A 17,848-nucleotide genomic window follows, 5' to 3' on the forward strand; every position below is an offset into this window, starting at 1 on the left:
CACAAATCTAAACTAAAAATACCTTTGAAATATCGTTCTGTTCCTTCACTTCTTGAGCTGCTAGTCTTGTACTAATGGTGGTGTCACCTGCTTTGCTCATGTCTATGGTGTAATTGATGGCCTTCTGCAGAAAGTTGGCGTCAGCCAGTTCCTTGGCCTCTTGTGCTGCTAGTCTTGTAGTAATGGTGGTGTCATCTGCTTTGCTCATGTCTATGGTGTCATTGATGGCCTTCTGCAGAAGGTTGACATCGTTCTGTTCCTTCGTTTCTTGTGCTGCTAGTCGTGTAGTAATGGTGGTGTCATCTGCTTTGCTCATGTCTATGGTGTCATTGATGGCCTTCTGCAGAAGGTTGACGTCAGCCAGTTCCTTCGCCTCTTGTGCTGCTAGTCGTGTAGTGATGGTGATGTCATCTGCTTTGCTTATGTCTATGGTGTCATTGATGGCCTTCTGCAGAAGGTTGACATCGTTCTGTTCCTTCGTCTCTTGTGCTGCTAGTCGTGTAGTAATGGTGGTGTCATCTGCTTTGCTCATGTCTATGGTGTCATTGATGGCTTTCTGCAGAAGGTCGACGTCAGCCAGTTCCTTCGCCTCTTGTGCTGCTAGTCGTGTAGTGATGGTGGTGTCATCTGCTTTGCTCATGTCTATGGTGTCATTGATGGCCTTCTGCAGAAGGTTGACATCGTTCTGTTCCTTCGTCTCTTGTGCTGCTAGTCTTGTAGTAATGGTGGTGTCATCTGCTTTACTCATGTCTATGGTGTCATTGATGGCCTTCTGCAGAAGGTTGACATCGTTCTGTTCCTTCGTTTCTTGTGCTGCTAGTCGTGTAGTAATGGTGGTGTCATCTGCTTTGCTCATGTCTATGGTGTCATTGATGGCCTTCTGCAGAAGGTTGACGTCAGCCAGTTCCTTCGCCTCTTGTGCTGCTAGTCGTGTAGTGATGGTGATGTCATCTGCTTTGCTTATGTCTATGGTGTCATTGATGGCCTTCTGCAGAAGGTTGACATCGTTCTGTTCCTTCGTCTCTTGTGCTGCTAGTCGTGTAGTAATGGTGGTGTCATCTGCTTTGCTCATGTCTATGGTGTCATTGATGGCTTTCTGCAGAAGGTCGACGTCAGCCAGTTCCTTCGCCTCTTGTGCTGCTAGTCGTGTAGTGATGGTGGTGTCATCTGCTTTGCTCATGTCTATGGTGTCATTGATGGCCTTCTGCAGAAGGTTGACATCGTTCTGTTCCTTCGCTTCTTGTGCCGCTAGTCGTGTAGTTATTATGGTATCGTCTGCTTTGCTCATGTCTATGGTGTCATTGATGGCCTTCTGCAGATTTTCTCTCGTTTGATTTAGAGTTGTATAAAGAAGGTTGACATCGTTCTGTTCCTTCGCTTCTTGTGCCGCTAGTCGTGTAGTGATGGTGGTGTCATCTGCTATGCTCATGTCTATGGTGTCATTGATGGCCTTCTGCAGAAGGTTGACATCGTTCTGTTCCTTCGTCTCTTGTGCTGCTAGTCGTGTAGTAATGGTGGTGTCATCTGCTTTGCTCATGTCTATGGTGTCATTGATGGCCCTCTGCAGAAGGTCGACGTCAGCCAGTTCCTTGGCCTCTTGTGCTGCTAGTCGTGTAGTGATGGTGGTGTCATCTGCTTTGCTCATGTCTATCGTGTCATTGATGGCCTTTTGTAGAAGGTTGACATCATTCTGTTCCTTCGCTTCTTGTGCTGCTAGTCGTGTAGTGATGGTGGTGTCGTCTGCTTTGCTCATGTCTATGGTGTCATTGATAGCCTTCTGCAGAAGGTTGACATCGTTCTGTTCCTTCGCTTCTTGTGCCGCTAGTCGTGTAGTTATTATGGTATCGTCTGCTTTGCTCATGTCTATGGTGTCATTGATGGCCTTCTGCAGATTTTCTCTCGTTTGATTTAGAGTTGTATAAAGAAGGTTGACATCGTTCTGTTCCTTCGCTTCTTGTGCCGCTAGTCGTGTAGTGATGGTGGTGTCATCTGCTATGCTCATGTCTATGGTGTCATTGATGGCCTTCTGTAGAAGGTTGACATCATTCTGTTCCTTCACCTCTTGTGCTGCTAGTCGTGTAGTGATGGTGGTGTCGTCTGCTTTGCTCATGTCTATGGTGTCATTGATGGCCTTCTGTAGAAGGTTGATATCGTTCTGTTCCTTTGCCTCTTGTGCTGCTAGTCGTGTAGTGATGGTGGTGTCATCTGCTTTGCTCATGTCTATGGTATCATTGATGGCCTTCTGCAGATTGTCTCTCGTTTGATTTAGAGTTGTATAAAGAAGATTGACATCGTTCTGTTCCTTGGCCTCTTGTGCTGCTAGTCGTGTAGTGATAGTGTTGTCATCTGCTTTGCTCATATCTATGGTGTCATTGATTGCCTTCTGCAAACGGGTGACGTCATAGTCTTCTTTAGTTTCTTGTGCTCTTATTCTTTCACTGGTCGTTACATTTGCCTTTTGCAGTTCTTCAATCTTCTTCCGAAGGTCTAAAATCATGTCATAAAGCTGTTTATTTGAAAGCTGAAAACCAACTTGTGGTTCCACACCTGTGGATTATACATTCAGTCATATTTCCTGAAGCATTTGTTACATCAATATCTATTAACTAAAATTTTTATGACTGATATGTAACTTAATGTCACGTAGGGAAAGTGGGGGAGAGATAATTTCCCTACGGACACAAAGATTTCCTCTATGCCAGACTCTCTTTAGTATAGGTTTATTTGGCTTTCTTGTACAACGTAGAGGTTGCTGACTTGACTACCTAACAGAGAACAGATTATACTAAAAATATTTTAAAGTTACAAATAGGATAATTCTGAACAAGAGATCAGAAGAAGGCTTAGGAAGTGATTGTTTGTACAGCAAACAACCCTGCTCTTTTCCAGTAGGCATGTACAAAATTGTACATGACCAAAACCTGTTTTCACTGGAAAAGTACAGTAGATTAATTTGCAGCTGCTTTTTACTACAAAATGTACTTCCTAATTAAAACTGAAAGGCCTTGTCAAACATCCTTGATCCTATGGTTAATGAACAAGTCATTATGAATGACTTACCATTGGTCAATGAAAGAATGTCTATTGACAAGTCATTAAAATAAGGAGATTTCAAGTACATTTGTTATTTAATAAAGAAAATTTAGCAAAAAAGTTACTATTTCCAGAATGTTTTTCTCTAATATTTTCCCTTAATAATATTTTCTCCTTCTACATTAGTCAAGTACATACTACGTATATATTATGTATATCTAATCAACGCTTATAGCCCACTGTAATCAACACTTCTACCCTCCTTCCGACGAATCACCTTCATAAGTCTTGCAACATGGATGCACGAATGATTTCAAATTGCAAGAAAGAACAAAAATTCACTGACTTGCTTTTTTCTCTTTTCTTAGTGCTAGAAATTGCATTGCCGGTGTAAAATTTATTTTGTTTCTTTTCTTATTTTGATAATTAAAACTATTTTTTTGGAAATATTTGTGCCAAATGTCTGAAGACTCATTCCGCCCTTAAAACATGTAGCTTGTTATACCATTCTCGTACCCCGGCAAAGCTAGCTTCTCAGTTTTCTAACAAAAAAGTCGATGACGGCACATAAAAAACACTATAGTTTGACAGCCCTCAAAAATCAACCACACCCTAAATCCATTGTTTGATGTAGGTTCTTAAATTCGGCGTAAAACCCAGATTCTTAAAGCCGGGAGCGGAATGGATATCAACAGGGGAGAGCGGGGCTGAATTATAAACCCGAGATAGGTTTTAATTACTTTTCCTTATACTTGCCCGATAGAACGCAAGGTATGAAAACAATACTATTTTGATTTCTATCGGAACAATAGAGTGCAAACCCGGATATATCGTAAACCAGTTCAAACGCACGGGCTCGGTTTTGCATTAGAATTCAAGACCTCGCCCTAGCGCTTGAACCTTTATTTATTGTTTCATTGTTTTTAAGCAGTGTCATTTTGCAGATATCTGTTGCATGAACATTATATAGTACGATATTAGTAATACTGAAAAGGCTATATACAAAAATGAATTGCTCAACTAAACCAATGAATTTTTTAAGAATCGCAAGACTATTTATTAGGGCATTTTTTTCAAGATGATTAGCAAGGCCTAGTATTATGAAAAATTCACATTAAACTAACATTCTTTGTTTTTTGTTTCAAAACAAAAACAAAAAAACTTATTCAAATTAATACTAGAGACCTGAATGTCCAACTAAATGATATTTAAAACAAGTCAAGTGTAATATAACATATGTACCGTACCTTCTTGTTGATTCAAATTCCCATCTCTAATGTTTATCGTACCCGTAACAAGTAGCAAACACAAAACCATAGCCGTAACTGACACCAAAACCACCAAAAACAAGATAAACTTGGCAATCCCCGACAGTCCTGATGCCTGTTTTTCAGCCGGTTCCGCAATGCCGAAAGATTGCATAGAGTTCTTTCTCAAAGTATTTCTGTTTTCTTCTAAAACTTTACCAGCTGCAACGTGAACTGGATCTTCAAAGAAGACTTCAAAAAATGTGGGATTCTTGATAATCCCTTCTTCGTGGCCAAACGAGCTCATGGTTAAACAATTATCCCAACTGAGAGAAGTCCATTTCCTTCGCGAAAGAGCCGTTGTCGTCTTTTCACATGGTTGCACTTTGACAAAAAATACTCTTGGTGAACTATTTTAAAATTGTTTAATTGACCTAGTTCTTGCATTGTCCTTAAATATAATAACACCCATAAATGTAACGGATGTTTGCGCCGTCACTCTGGTCAGTCGAACGTGATAGTACAAGCCAAGAGAATATGTTCATATTCTCTTGTACAAGCTCCATATCCCAATCTTTCTAAATCGACTTTTTAAGCCTATGTAATATAGAAGATTGAGGAAATATCCTTAAAAAAAGTTTTTTGAGCTATTTTTAAGAAATTATTTAAGCCAATACTCCAATAATGATGTTTTAATTTAGAAATATACGAGTAAATATAACTGGTTGGAATGCAACAGATAAGTAGTGCGATAAAGGCCGGTTTAGACGATACGATTTTCGCCTACAACTATCGCATACAACACGCTCGCGTCTGTCGTAGGCGAGTTGTAGGCTTGATTTACACGCTACGACTCGAGTTGTAGGATGGCGCAAGCGTGTTGTATACGATAGTTGTAGGCGAAAATCGCACCGTCTAAAACGGCCTTAATAGTCGCTTGCTTTACTAACCTACTGATTTTATTACTAATCCTGTTGCATATATCGTTTCATTAAGCACATTTCTATCTACGGTGTACTGGATTTTCATTTATTCTAAAGTGAATAAATCAGCGGTGATGCCCAATTTTCCCGCCATTAATTTAGCCTCAGGCAGGTGCTCACAGGCATCTATCACTAACGTGCGTGCGCATCTCGGATGAGAAGGAGGAAGCAGGAAGCAGGAAGCAGGAAGAACAAATTGGAGGTTTGTGCTCATATAACTCTTTTAAAAACCCTTAACTAGTATTTCTATAAACCCAGTGAAGGACTCGAAAGCTTGTTTCGAATTTAGGGGCATTTTTTAAAGGTTTTTTTGGAAGAAATATCAATGCTAAGACTTTAAAAGGCTCCCCTGTCGAGTCTTCTTTGAATTATAATTTTTGAAATGATTTTTTTTATTCAATGCGTCTTTCCCCGAAAAAGAAGAAGGAAAATAAGGATTTTGATGTTTTCCATTATTTAAGACAGTTGGAACTTTTGAAGCCGTAGTTACTAGTTAAAGTTGTCAGGTTGAATTTTTTACGGTAGTTGGTTGAAATCCTTCCTATCCCCACTAATGACGTTCAGTCCATGAATGTTAACAATACTTTATTTTACTGCATTTATGTTCGTTTACATTTTGATGTTATTTCATAGTCATCAGAAATATAAAACTAGAACCTAAAGACCTTCTATTTGGTTATTATTTCCTATAAATATACCAATCAAATTATGTATTAAAATATTCGCTCAGCAAATTTATTTGATTACTTCAAAATTCTAAAACCCTAAAAAGAAAACTAATGGAAAACCAAAAATCTTATTCTATTTACATATAAACAGTGATTTTTAGTAGAGAGCAAACAATTAATCCGTCAAACACTGTTTACTAAATAGTACAAAATAGTGCTAATTAAACAATAGAAAACAATAGCATTTGCATAAAATTGCACTATTTAGTATCATTAAAGTTTCACGGTTATATTGTTTGCACTCTAAGAGAAACCCTCAAAACTTGACTTAGCTCAGAGCTTTATTTATCAAAATAATGATAATACTTTATTTGCTCAGCAAACAGTCTCAGGTCATGAATTTATTTATCACTAGTATCTATAGTATTTTATAGTATTTATAATATGATACAGTATGTACCAGTGCACCTATATACTTATATATCTATTCCACAGATATTAAAGACAACTTTAGCATAAGATTTAACTCATTTGATCTCAGAAATATAATTGCATTGATCAATATATTTTGTAATCAATAAGCAAGTCGTTTTGATATGCTTTTGCATTATTTGCTAAACAAACACAGTAGTATCCCCTGCAGCCATTTATAGTGTCCTCCCTAAAATATACTGGGAATATAGTATGAGCACAAAACACCTGCAAGGGAGAGTACAAACACATTGCCCTCCTTATAGTTTGTTTAGCAAACCAACACTCCTTGTGGACTGTGCAATATATGGATTTTTGATGAAATTTACCTTTCCAAACTTCATACTAATGAAATAGGTTATCTGGATTTGGTAACAAAATGATAGGCTCTTACATAATTTATTCCCAAATTCAGTCTTTATTTGAACTTTGAATAGGCAAAAAAGTACAGTGCACAGATTTAACTACTCTCTACCAACAAGTTTTGACAAACATCATAGTTAATAGAGGGGAATGGTTATGAAACCTATTGTTATAGGTCTTTGTTCGCTTTTGAGGTTGAACCGGTATTGACAGTGCACAATGTTTGATTTATGCTCATCCGAAATTGCAAAATAAGTAAACATAAACTTTGTCTATGGGATTGTTGTAAGGAATATTCAAATGTCTCTTATAAATCTTTAAGGATTTTGAACTAGCAGTCAAAAGAAAGATTTTTGTCTGTTCACTCAGTGATTGCCAACAATAGTAAAACAATGGTAAAACAAAGGATTGTGCAATGTCACACTTGAAAAAAGTGAACAAAGATCTATAACAATAGGTTTCATAACCATTCCCCTCTATTAACTATGCAAACACACAACACCTCATTTCACTTCAAAAACTTTACTTTGAATACTAATAAATAAAGTTTTTGAAAGAGCTATTTTTTTGGCCTTAAACATGAGATTAGTAAAATCCAGAATGTGCACTTTTAATTTAATATTTTTTATAATTTAATGTTTATTGTCATCACTGACAATCCTAATTTGCGATCACTTAATATGTACAATTTTTTGACTGTGAAGTTCCTCACCTAATGTAACAGAAACATATATGTATTATAAATTATATATACCTAAAATGATAAATAGATTGTCTAAAGAAAACCTAATCTTAACATTTCTAAATTTAATACTTTTACGAAAACAACAACAGAAGAAGTTATTTTTTTGAATATTGTGAGGCTTGAAAATGGATTAAAATTGTCATGAATTATTTGAATAGGAAAAAAGTCTTCTTATTATGTTCTAAAATAAACTTTATATTACATTTACGTGGTATTTGGACAAAGCCAATAGTGAAGAAAACACATCACCTTGTTCTCTGATTTTCTAGGGTTATCTGGATCTTGCTGAGGAGGAAAGAGTGTAGACTCACCCTTGCAAGTGCACTCATAGTTGGGATTACCACCATCTGGGGGAATATATACTTCCAGATTGTATTCTTTTGCTCCAATAGTAGAACAGAATGGTCCAATGATAACATAACCCTGTAGAAGGCATTAGATGAACTGAGGGTTAGAATTCTTTTAAGAATAATTCCTAAGCAAAAACCTTTCAAAATTAGATCTTGAAATTTATTAAAAAAAAAAAAAAAAATTCATTGTTCCTCCTCAGATAATAGTGAACTAATCATATTGCAGCAGTTTTTCCAGTGCAATTAGTCCCACAAACAATTTCACATTCTCTGTTTTAAAGAGTACTACAGGAATTAGGAGGCATTTTTCCTTAAGTTAAAGGACAGCAAACGATAGAAACAACTCATAATCAAACTTCCACAATAAGAATTTTAAATTTTGAGATACTGTATTCTAGCTAATTTGTTGAGCTTGTGGGACATTAAGCAACTGTAACTATGGGGAGCAGAACATGTGAAATGGCAGTGAAACACCTGTGAAATTTGGGAACATGTGAAACGGAACATGTGAAATGTCATGATTGAAAACTTGAAACATGTGAAATTTTGAAACATGTGAAATCTGACATGTGAAATTTTGAATCATTTTTTTCACATGCATGTGAAATACAAAGAAATTTTCAAAGCCATGTAATGAAAACCGTATGAAACTTTTAATATATGTTGACATTTTATATAACTATACTAGCTGTTCCATACAATTATTACAAAATTCTTACCTTAAAGTGGTAAATAGAATATTATTCTTCCTTTTCGTCATAATCAAAAGTGGGTTATTGTATATAAAAATATCTAGTACTACTACCATATTCTTAAAACAAATGTATAATAATTTATCTAACCTTGAGAAATGCATCGATGATCCTCAAGGTTAGATAATATACATCTGCTGATTTGATAAGACACTTTACAAGACTACACATCTAACCTTGAGGAATCGATGAATACATTTATACTACATCTCCAACATGTTTTTAATACTTCTCTAAACATCCTAAATTATACCTTTCAATAAATCATATCGATTAAAGAACGAGATCTACATTACGATCTAAATTGATAGACGCCATGTTGGCATGACTAACCGAGCCGGACTGGTGTAAAGTTTTGACCATATTTGGATAGGATTGCCATATTTGAAAATCCTTGCTTGCTCTGATTGGCTGATTCAACAGTTCAAATTTAGGCGGACTTTTCATTCAGTTATTTGTAATCGTTCTTTGTGGTAAAGCATGGATGGTTCATGGATAATTGTGCTTTTAAATAGCCTAAAATCCCCTGAGAAAAACAGGGAACAACGAACTAGTATATGATACTTCATAACCTGAGGGTAATCTTGTATAGATCAACGAATTTCCAAGAGATTTTGCTGAGGTAAGCGATCAAAATGTCCTCTGTTACAAACCGATTTTTACATCAATGAAGTGACAATCTAGGTGGCTATATTTAGGTCAAAATCCTAGCATTTTCTTAAATCTGCTATTCATGGAAAGTTGTATTGAGATTGGAACCTGTTTCTTTTATATAATGTAACTAATTTACCCTTCGAATTTGTAGGTCTTAACTCCTGTAAATCTAACCTAACTGATGATGAAGTGCTGTATTTATAAATCATTAGCACGAGATGTCAATATTGCCTTGTAGTTTATAGAAAATTTGGTGTAATTAAAGCTTATTTATAAATTTCTTAGTTAAAAACTACCTGTATTAGATCAACTAATTCAGATATCTAAATTTAAGGAGTTTACATCACATGCACAGTATTTTCAAATCTAAAGATAAAATAATTTCACATTCTTTTCCATGTGAAATAAAATTGTATTACAACATGTAAATTTGTTTTTCACATGTTTTACCATGTGAAATGGATTTATATGGATTCGGTTTTCAAACGATTTTCACATGTTTTACCATGTGAAATGAATTTATATGGATTCAGTTTTCACAGGATTTTCACATGTTTTTAGCATGTGAAATGGATTTATATTGAAAAAGTGGATTTGGTTTTCACAGGTTATTTCACATGTTAAGGATGTGAAAAGGAGGAACCCATTTCACAGGGTTTTCACATGTTTTTTCACATCAACATGTGAAAAAAAATATGTGAAAATCCTGTGAAAGTTTTCACAGGTGTTTCACTGCCATTTCACATGTTCTGCTCCCCATAGTTAACTATGAGGAGCAGAAACATAAATTACAGAGAGGACATTTAAACTGCAAACACAAGTTTTTTTAGGTTGTTTCCTGTGAACTTTCTACTGTTTCAAACCCTATCATATGAAGTATTCAGTTCAAATACAATAAGAGATCAAAATATATCTTATTTCCAATAATTGGCAAGTCCCTTTTGCAGTGAGGACTTCAATTTTTTTGTCAGTTAAAAAAATGTATACAGTAAAAAATTATCCCTGTAGCCAATCAATTATTGATTGGCTACAGGGATAATTTTTTACTGTATACATTTTTTTAACCGACAAAAAAATTGAAGTCCTCACTGCAAAAGGGACTTGCTAAAGTCTGACTACATTTTAACCACATAAAGGATAAGAGAAATGAGAACTTTAAAACTATCAGTGAAACTTACATCTGGCTGATGTTTACTAACTGTTACACTTGTTGCATCTCCTTGCAAGTGTGTCACTCCTTTCTCCTTGCTATAGGTGCACAGACTAAAGTTGCCTGGTCCAGGGGGCCCTTGTGAGCCATTTAGACCTTGAGCTCCTACAGGGCCTTGAGGCCCAATAGGACCTTTTGGTCCCTGAGGTCCTTGTTTAACAATGGATCCAATTATCCCAGGTAGTCCTTGTGGACCTTTCATCTTTTCAACAGCTTCAATCTGAAATTTAATAAAATGAAAAGCTTTGTTACATATCTGTTCAGGGGTAGTACTTACATTGTATTATGACATTTATGTGCTGCATCGTAAAGAAAGTAGATCTACATTTACCTTGATATTTAGACTACGGTTGACTGCCATAAGTTGTGATATGATTCCATTATCAGCTGCATGAAGCTTATCGCTTGCTACAGCAAGCTATGACAACAAAACAAAAAAATAGACAGGAAATGTTAATTTATTTTTGCAACTATTATACCAGAATGTACAGGGTAGATTTAAGGTAATTACTGTAGTTTTTCACTGCAAATCCCTACTGCGGTAAATATTCAGACTTTGATATACATAACATTGAAATAATAAGAATTAGTCATTAATTAGTGGCAAAACTTCTCTTTTCTGTTTTGAGGCTGCATTTCGTACTTTAGCTAGGTGCAGCATGAAAACAAACAGTAATGACCAGTGAACATGAACAAAGTTACAGCTGTCATATTGGAATTTCAACAAAGTTCTAGGTTCAGACTTTGAAATATTTTCAAAAATGTACTGCAGAAACTGCTTTGTGTCTGATATTGGGTTACAACTGATGCTGGAAAAATTAATTTTTGGAATAGTTATGACTTTATTAATAACTGTGCAAAAAATCTGATTGGCTTTACTTCTACACAATTACCTTCTTTTGTTACCATTTATTCATCTTATTTTACTAAAAATCATCCTCTCTTGTTCGCTCATTAAGTCCATAATTTGCAAAGTCAGTTCTATACTTTTGCCCAAAATTATATATCGTTTAATAGGACCATAAAAAGTTCAGATGTGGGAGTTTTCACCCCCCTTCCAACAACAAGTATTGTTTTGCACGTAGTACATTATTGATAGAACTAAATCAATTCTCACCACCAAATCCAACCTCTGCTTACAGCCCACATCAAGTCTATATACTGTAAGTTTATGGATAATAAGACTCACTTTTGAATTAACATATCTTTGAAGCTCCAAGATTGAAAGAGATCTATTTGCTAGGAGAAATGGAATGGTTTCATTGGCTCTTTGCTCCTTCTGAAAGAAAAAATAAATAGCATTTAGGCCTGTACTTAAAAGTGTTTTATCTATATCAATATTACAATATCTAAATAATAAATCTGAACCTTCCAAAACCTCAAAGTTATATCACATTTAACTCAGTATAAATTCTTTTAGCCCACTAAAGTTTAATTATTATTTATAAATTATTTTTCATTTATTACATGTGATAAAAGATATTTACGACTTACCAATAACATCTCCATTCTACTCAGATTGGACTTTAAACTGGTGATGGCCTCTTGCAATGGTTTCTCTGAAAAGACATTTTTACAAATGAATAAAATTACTCAGATAAGTAAAACACAGCTAAAATATGTATTTAGTGGGACCGGGTATTTGTTGAGCTACACGCTTCTTGTTATATGCTTTTTGAGGTTGCCCACTCGACCACACCCAAATTTGGCATTGTCATGCAGTGTGCACAAATCAATGTCAACAGCTAGAATATTTGCTTAAATAGTTTGATAGGATTTGCAGGCTTCTCTCATAAGTTTGAAGCAAAAGAAAAACAGGCAAATTTCAAAAGTTTGACTGTTATTTATTCATTAGAGTGTAACTCAAACTATGAAAGATCTCTTCCTGCAGTTGAGTTACGAGCCTATCATGTAACTCAAACTCACACAACTTTCTTAATGACATAGAGATACGTGCACTGCGTGACAACGTCAAATTTAGGCATGGTTGTGTGTAATTTGAAAAGCGCATAACTTGAAGCGCATAACTCGATGAATACCTGTCCTTGCATTTAGTGACACAAGTGAAAAAAATCTGCTCATGCTGTAAGTCAAAAATATGTAAATATAAATAGGACTTTCAATTATGCCTGATGGATTGGACTTTACAAAATACCAAAACTTAGGTGTTCATACTTGAAACTTTAAGGCTAATTCTTTTATATTGTTTGTTAATTTAGTATCTTGGTCTCGCAAATGTTTTTGTATACTCAGAGAAAACAAACATTTGTTTTCTCACTCGAACTCTTCCAAATTCTTTGAAAACATTCTGAAATACACACATGCACAAACGTTTTTCATTAGTGTCATATTTTGTAAGATCGGTTTTTAAGTACAATCCCTACCATAAATTCAAAATTGATTGTGTAGTCCCAGAAAATATCCATACCCCACACATGGAGGAAATTGAAAATTCTGGAGGCAAGGGATCAGAAAAGTATTACAGAGTTTGTATGGAAGAAAATTGGAAGCTGCTGGAGGTCGGGGGGGTCCATTTACAAATTCCCTCTGTGGTGGGGGATGGATATTTTCTTGTAACTACACAATCATGAAAAGGACAAATTTATATATGATATGTCTATGTAAAGTATAGAGGTTTTTAACTCCTAGAGTACAAACACTAAAAGTGTGCAACACTTTGCACTATTTAGTAGTAAATAGTGCTAATTAAACAATAGGAAACAATAGGATTAGCATAATTTAGCAATATTTAGTGGTACTTATGTTACACATCTATAGTGTTTGTACTCTAAGATAGTAAAATAAATAAATAATAAAATAATAAAATTAGGAAGGTTAGTAGCTCCTATTTCCATCCCCCCCCCCCCCCCCCCCCCTGGTGTATAAGACTATGCTACGATTACATATTGAATACTTTTTGTTTCACAGGTTAAGTAAAATCACTCAAACGCTTAGGTTTTTTTTAAATTCAATGACCATCCCAACAGGAAGGCAAAGAATGCAATTTTTTTTGTTCTATTTTTCCATTGTTATTTCCAGTACTAAAAGTATGATCACTATTTATACTCATTATATATCGTATTCTCACTTTGTTCCAAGGAATGCTTTATATTTTATATACTTATTTACATTAATCTCCAACCAATTGTATAATAAATTCTAAAGCATGCTTTATGATAAGGCATTGTCGTACAATAGAAATGACAACAATGCGCCCAAACTGAATAGCTCTAGCAATTTGATACTTCTTGGGTTTAAATACACTTCCTATCATGCAGTCTCGAATATATTCTGTGCCAATCAAACCACGAGTAGTACAATCCTTCTCAGGGTGGTATTGACAAATTTTTGATTTTTTTCATCTGAAAGTGGTAGAGGGAGCTAGTATTTCCACCACGAAGCAGTGGCGTCAGTAAAACACTCATGCATCTCAAGTTCATTCATTCTAGACTGAGTTCTAGAAATGGAGAATGTTGCTAGAATTACGTAAATCGACAAGCATTTTGGTTCCATCAACAAAGCTTGCTAGACTCGCACTTAACTTCCCTTGAAGACATTTTTTCCATTTTTTTTCCATTGACAGTATATTAAACTGTAGAAGATAATATAATATAATATAGATAATATAATAATAATAATATAATAAGATAATATAGGTAAGTTACATACTCTCATCTTTACAGTATATTAAACTATTGTGCTAATATGGCGCGTGGAATGGTGTGTAATGCAATGCACTGAAGTAACGCAATTGACAACAAATATTCAATTACATCGCAATGACAATTTTGAACCATTCCGAGCGCCATATGCTAAAGACTAATTCCTTTTCATCCTTCTCTATAATTTATTTCTAGTGATTATTTGTACAGTAGTCTATGGGGTACAATATTAATTATTTGAAATACATTTCTTATGAAAACTATATAAAAATCTGATATTTTTGATTAAAATTTAGGTGTGTCGCTTTCAAGCCTTGCCAACACAACCAGATTTTTAAAAATTATAAAAGCTTACTACTTCTCTTTACTAATAAATATTTGATAATTTGAAAATCAAAAGACATCAGCCGAATTTTATTTAAAAACCGACACCCTAGGTAATGTTTCACTTCACTGGCGTTTCCATACGATTGAAATGAATGAGAAGCAGATAGATATACAGTAATATACCCGAGTAGTGGTACCTTATATTCGATCTGAAATGTCTTGAAAGAAACGGGAAGTTGTAAGCCTAAAACAAACGTGGTGTGCTTCCAAAACCGCGTGGTCTTACCTTTGCTGTCTGTTGTACCGTTCCCACAATGGCATTTCGGTCCAACCATACCAGCAATCATCAATATAACTAACACAGTCGCAGTCAACGATAGCAATAAAACAAGATATAATATAATTTGATGGCACACAGGTTCTCGTCGGGGATATGTGTAGCCCGTGTCGGAGTCGTCTGACGATCGAGACATAGATCGTACTCCACGTTTGACTTTGTTCAAAGATTGTAATGGTATAGACATTTCGTATAAGTCATTCGTCTTTTTCCTTGGACCAACATGTTCCCTAGTTAGTGATTGTTGTGCCAAGCGAGCGGGATCCTCATAGTGATGATTATTTGAAATGTCTTGGTTGTCTTTGTTAGTATACATTGGCGTTAGTAGCCTTTGACTGGATCTACTACTCGGATTTGGTACGAACTGTACTTCAGGTCTATTGATCCCATAGGAGAAACATTCTTGTTCGATAATAGCCGAATCTCGATTCATTTTCCTCAGATCAAACAGCGATTTGTTCTCGTACTCGCGCAGTTTCAATAATACTACAGATCGTGCCACCAGTCAAGAGTTCAGTAGTTTTACACCAGACGTCGCGCGAAAATCCAGGTAATGTGATTGGATGCTCAGTGTGTTACGATAACCGTCAATATATAATAGCTATGCTGTTTACTAATACAAATCTGTTGCCTCGAAATTTAATAAAAGCCTTCCACCAAATATATTGTATATCACAAGAAATTCCTATTCCAAGGTAAAGCCTGTATTTGTGTCACGTTCTGTTGCCAGTTGTAGTGACGTAACTTGGAAACCACTAGCTACCAAATTAGTAAAGCTAGTTTTAACTGCGAAACTAGATTATCATATTTAAATCATAGGCTTTTTTCGGTAAAAATCAAAAGTTTCGGTAGATGATATTTGCTTGGATATAATGATGAAATTTTATTGTATCAGACTAAGACACCTGAAGACAAACGACAACACACGAAGAGTCGACACGTACGCAGCCTCTTCCACCCACAACACTCCCCCTCCCACGTGACTGTACTTACGTACTACGAATATATTACTACCATTTTCGAGCTATCGTGAACGAAAAACATTTTACCGCGTTTGTTCAAGCGTTAAACCTGACACTTTGACTAGACGAGCGGCCGCCTTTGTCGCGTGGTTAATTAACGTTTCGACTGAACATATCAAGTTTGAAGAACACAACTAACATGTTTTCGTAACGCTTTACAAGGTTTTGAAACTTTTTATTAACGTTTTATTTTGTCACGAAATCACAAATACACTACATAAAATCGAAAAACCTATGCAAATAAAGTTCGGCTGGATCATTTTGTGGGTTTAGAATTTTTTATTATAAATGGCCAAATATTTATGATAATTTGACATTTTGAAAGGCGACAAGTTCAACTAAATCGGTCGCTGTGGTGTACAAATTCAATATGAATATCAACAAAGCAGGACGTTCTTACCAGCCAGGGAAATCACTTGATTACGATCTTCGAGAGGTTATAATTACAAAGTGTTTTGGCTACGGTGGTGATCCTTTATACAACTTTTTGCCTGTGTCTTTAAGCACAATTGCAGAAGAAGCCGGAGTTGCAAAAAACACCGTAAGGAAAGTTTGGAGTGAATTTTGTACAACCCGTACTGTTAATCCAAGAGCGAGGGGTGGTGATTTCTGCAGCAAGCTATCTGCGGGAGATCTGGAGTTGATAGAGGTTCTAAAGACTACTCGAGGGTCCATATCGCTCCGAGAGTTGCATGCTGTGCTAGATGATGTTGGCGATGTAACAGACATTTCCTTATCCGCGATCTCCAAGGCAATAAAATCTAAGTTGTTGTCAGGAAGAAAATATTCTAGAAAAAAAATAACGCATGTTGCGAGAGAGCGATTCACGAATGACAACATGGTCTATACACAGCTTTTTATAAATTATCTATCTGCTAAAGATCCACAGAAAATTAAATTCTTTGATGAGGCTGGTATAAAAACACCCGATGTTGGTACTCGTCTTTACGGTAATTCACCAGTTGGGCAACGCTGTGTGGAGATCGCGAAAAAAGTTGAATCACCAAATCAAACTCTTAATTTATTGATTTCTCTGAATGGTCCAGAGCACTACAATATAATCAATGGAGCTAGTAATACCATTGAATTCTGGAATTTTTTTGAAGAGGCAGCTATCGCAGGGAACATAACTACCGGAAGACCAGCCTTGGAGGTGGGAGATATTATTGTTATGGATAATTTAGCAGTTCACCATTACGAAGGCGGGGAAGTATTGGAAGAATACCTTGCTGACATGGGTATAGAACTGATTTATACCCCTAGTTATTCGCCAGATTTGAACCCAGTGGAGTTCTGTTTCAATAAAGTCAAAGGTTTGCTGAATGGAAGGCTGGTAGACAACGTGAAAAACGATTTAAAGCTAGCAGTCATGGAGGCAGTAGAAGACATTTCTAGCTCAGATGCTAGAAAATTTTATCTTTCAACATCATATATGTTTCCCAATGTTTAATACACTGAACATGACAGGAGCAAAACATCCTAAAGCAATGTTACTACCGGTTGAAATGAAATATTCTATTTTTAAATTAGTATATGATTACAAATCTAAACGCAAATGAAAACGTTGAAATTACAGTATATTATCGCAGAGACTAGTATGATAAAATTCACAATTACAAATAGCTTAAACCTGCATGCGTAAAACTTAGAAAGCATTCTGAAAGCATTCAGTTCATTCATTTGTAACGCAACTTCATTATGATAACAACAAGTCTTATAACAAATTTTCAATAAAAGTTCAAAGTTTCGATAATATTATAAACTCAGGTTTCAGGAATTCTTATTTGAGTTATGCATTTGTATGAAATCCTTTGTTCAGAGATAGCAATAAATGAGCTGTTTCTGTTACCGCACTTTCGTCCTCAGTTTCGTTAGGGTGAACGGAGCTTTGATCCCTTTGAAGAGAAGTAATTGTTGCAGACGTAGATCTGCTCTGTTGCTGCAACTGAGTGTGAGGATTAACATTTGAACACCTCTCAGAGGAGTAGAATCTAGGTGGTGGTGGAACATGTAGCAGCAGGTAG

At 35.6% G+C, this 17,848-nt stretch overlaps 1 protein-coding gene and 1 long non-coding RNA gene across 2 annotated transcripts in view; one reads left to right on the forward strand and one right to left on the reverse strand.

Moving 5' to 3' along the window:
* Positions 1-17,848, forward strand: part of LOC116289372 (uncharacterized) — a 66,467-nt gene that overhangs the window by 3,036 nt on the left and 45,583 nt on the right. The gene's annotated exons all lie outside the window — the stretch shown is intronic.
* Positions 5,832-15,235, reverse strand: LOC148904929 (uncharacterized). The gene is made up of 6 exons (XM_089024106.1): positions 14,752-15,235; positions 11,971-12,035; positions 11,666-11,755; positions 10,808-10,894; positions 10,445-10,696; positions 5,832-7,933 (listed from the first exon to the last, which is right to left on the reverse strand). Exons 1-6 carry the CDS (start codon positions 15,233-15,235, stop codon positions 7,715-7,717), a joined length of 1,197 nt encoding a protein of 398 aa, XP_088880232.1. The 3' UTR covers positions 5,832-7,714.

This window comes from Actinia tenebrosa, unplaced genomic scaffold, assembly GCF_029948245.1.
Source record: "Actinia tenebrosa isolate PJP-AT-01 unplaced genomic scaffold, QUT_ActTen_1.0 PGA_scaffold8__29_contigs__length_14323225, whole genome shotgun sequence".
In the NCBI taxonomy this organism is placed as follows: Eukaryota; Metazoa; Cnidaria; class Anthozoa; order Actiniaria; family Actiniidae; genus Actinia; species Actinia tenebrosa.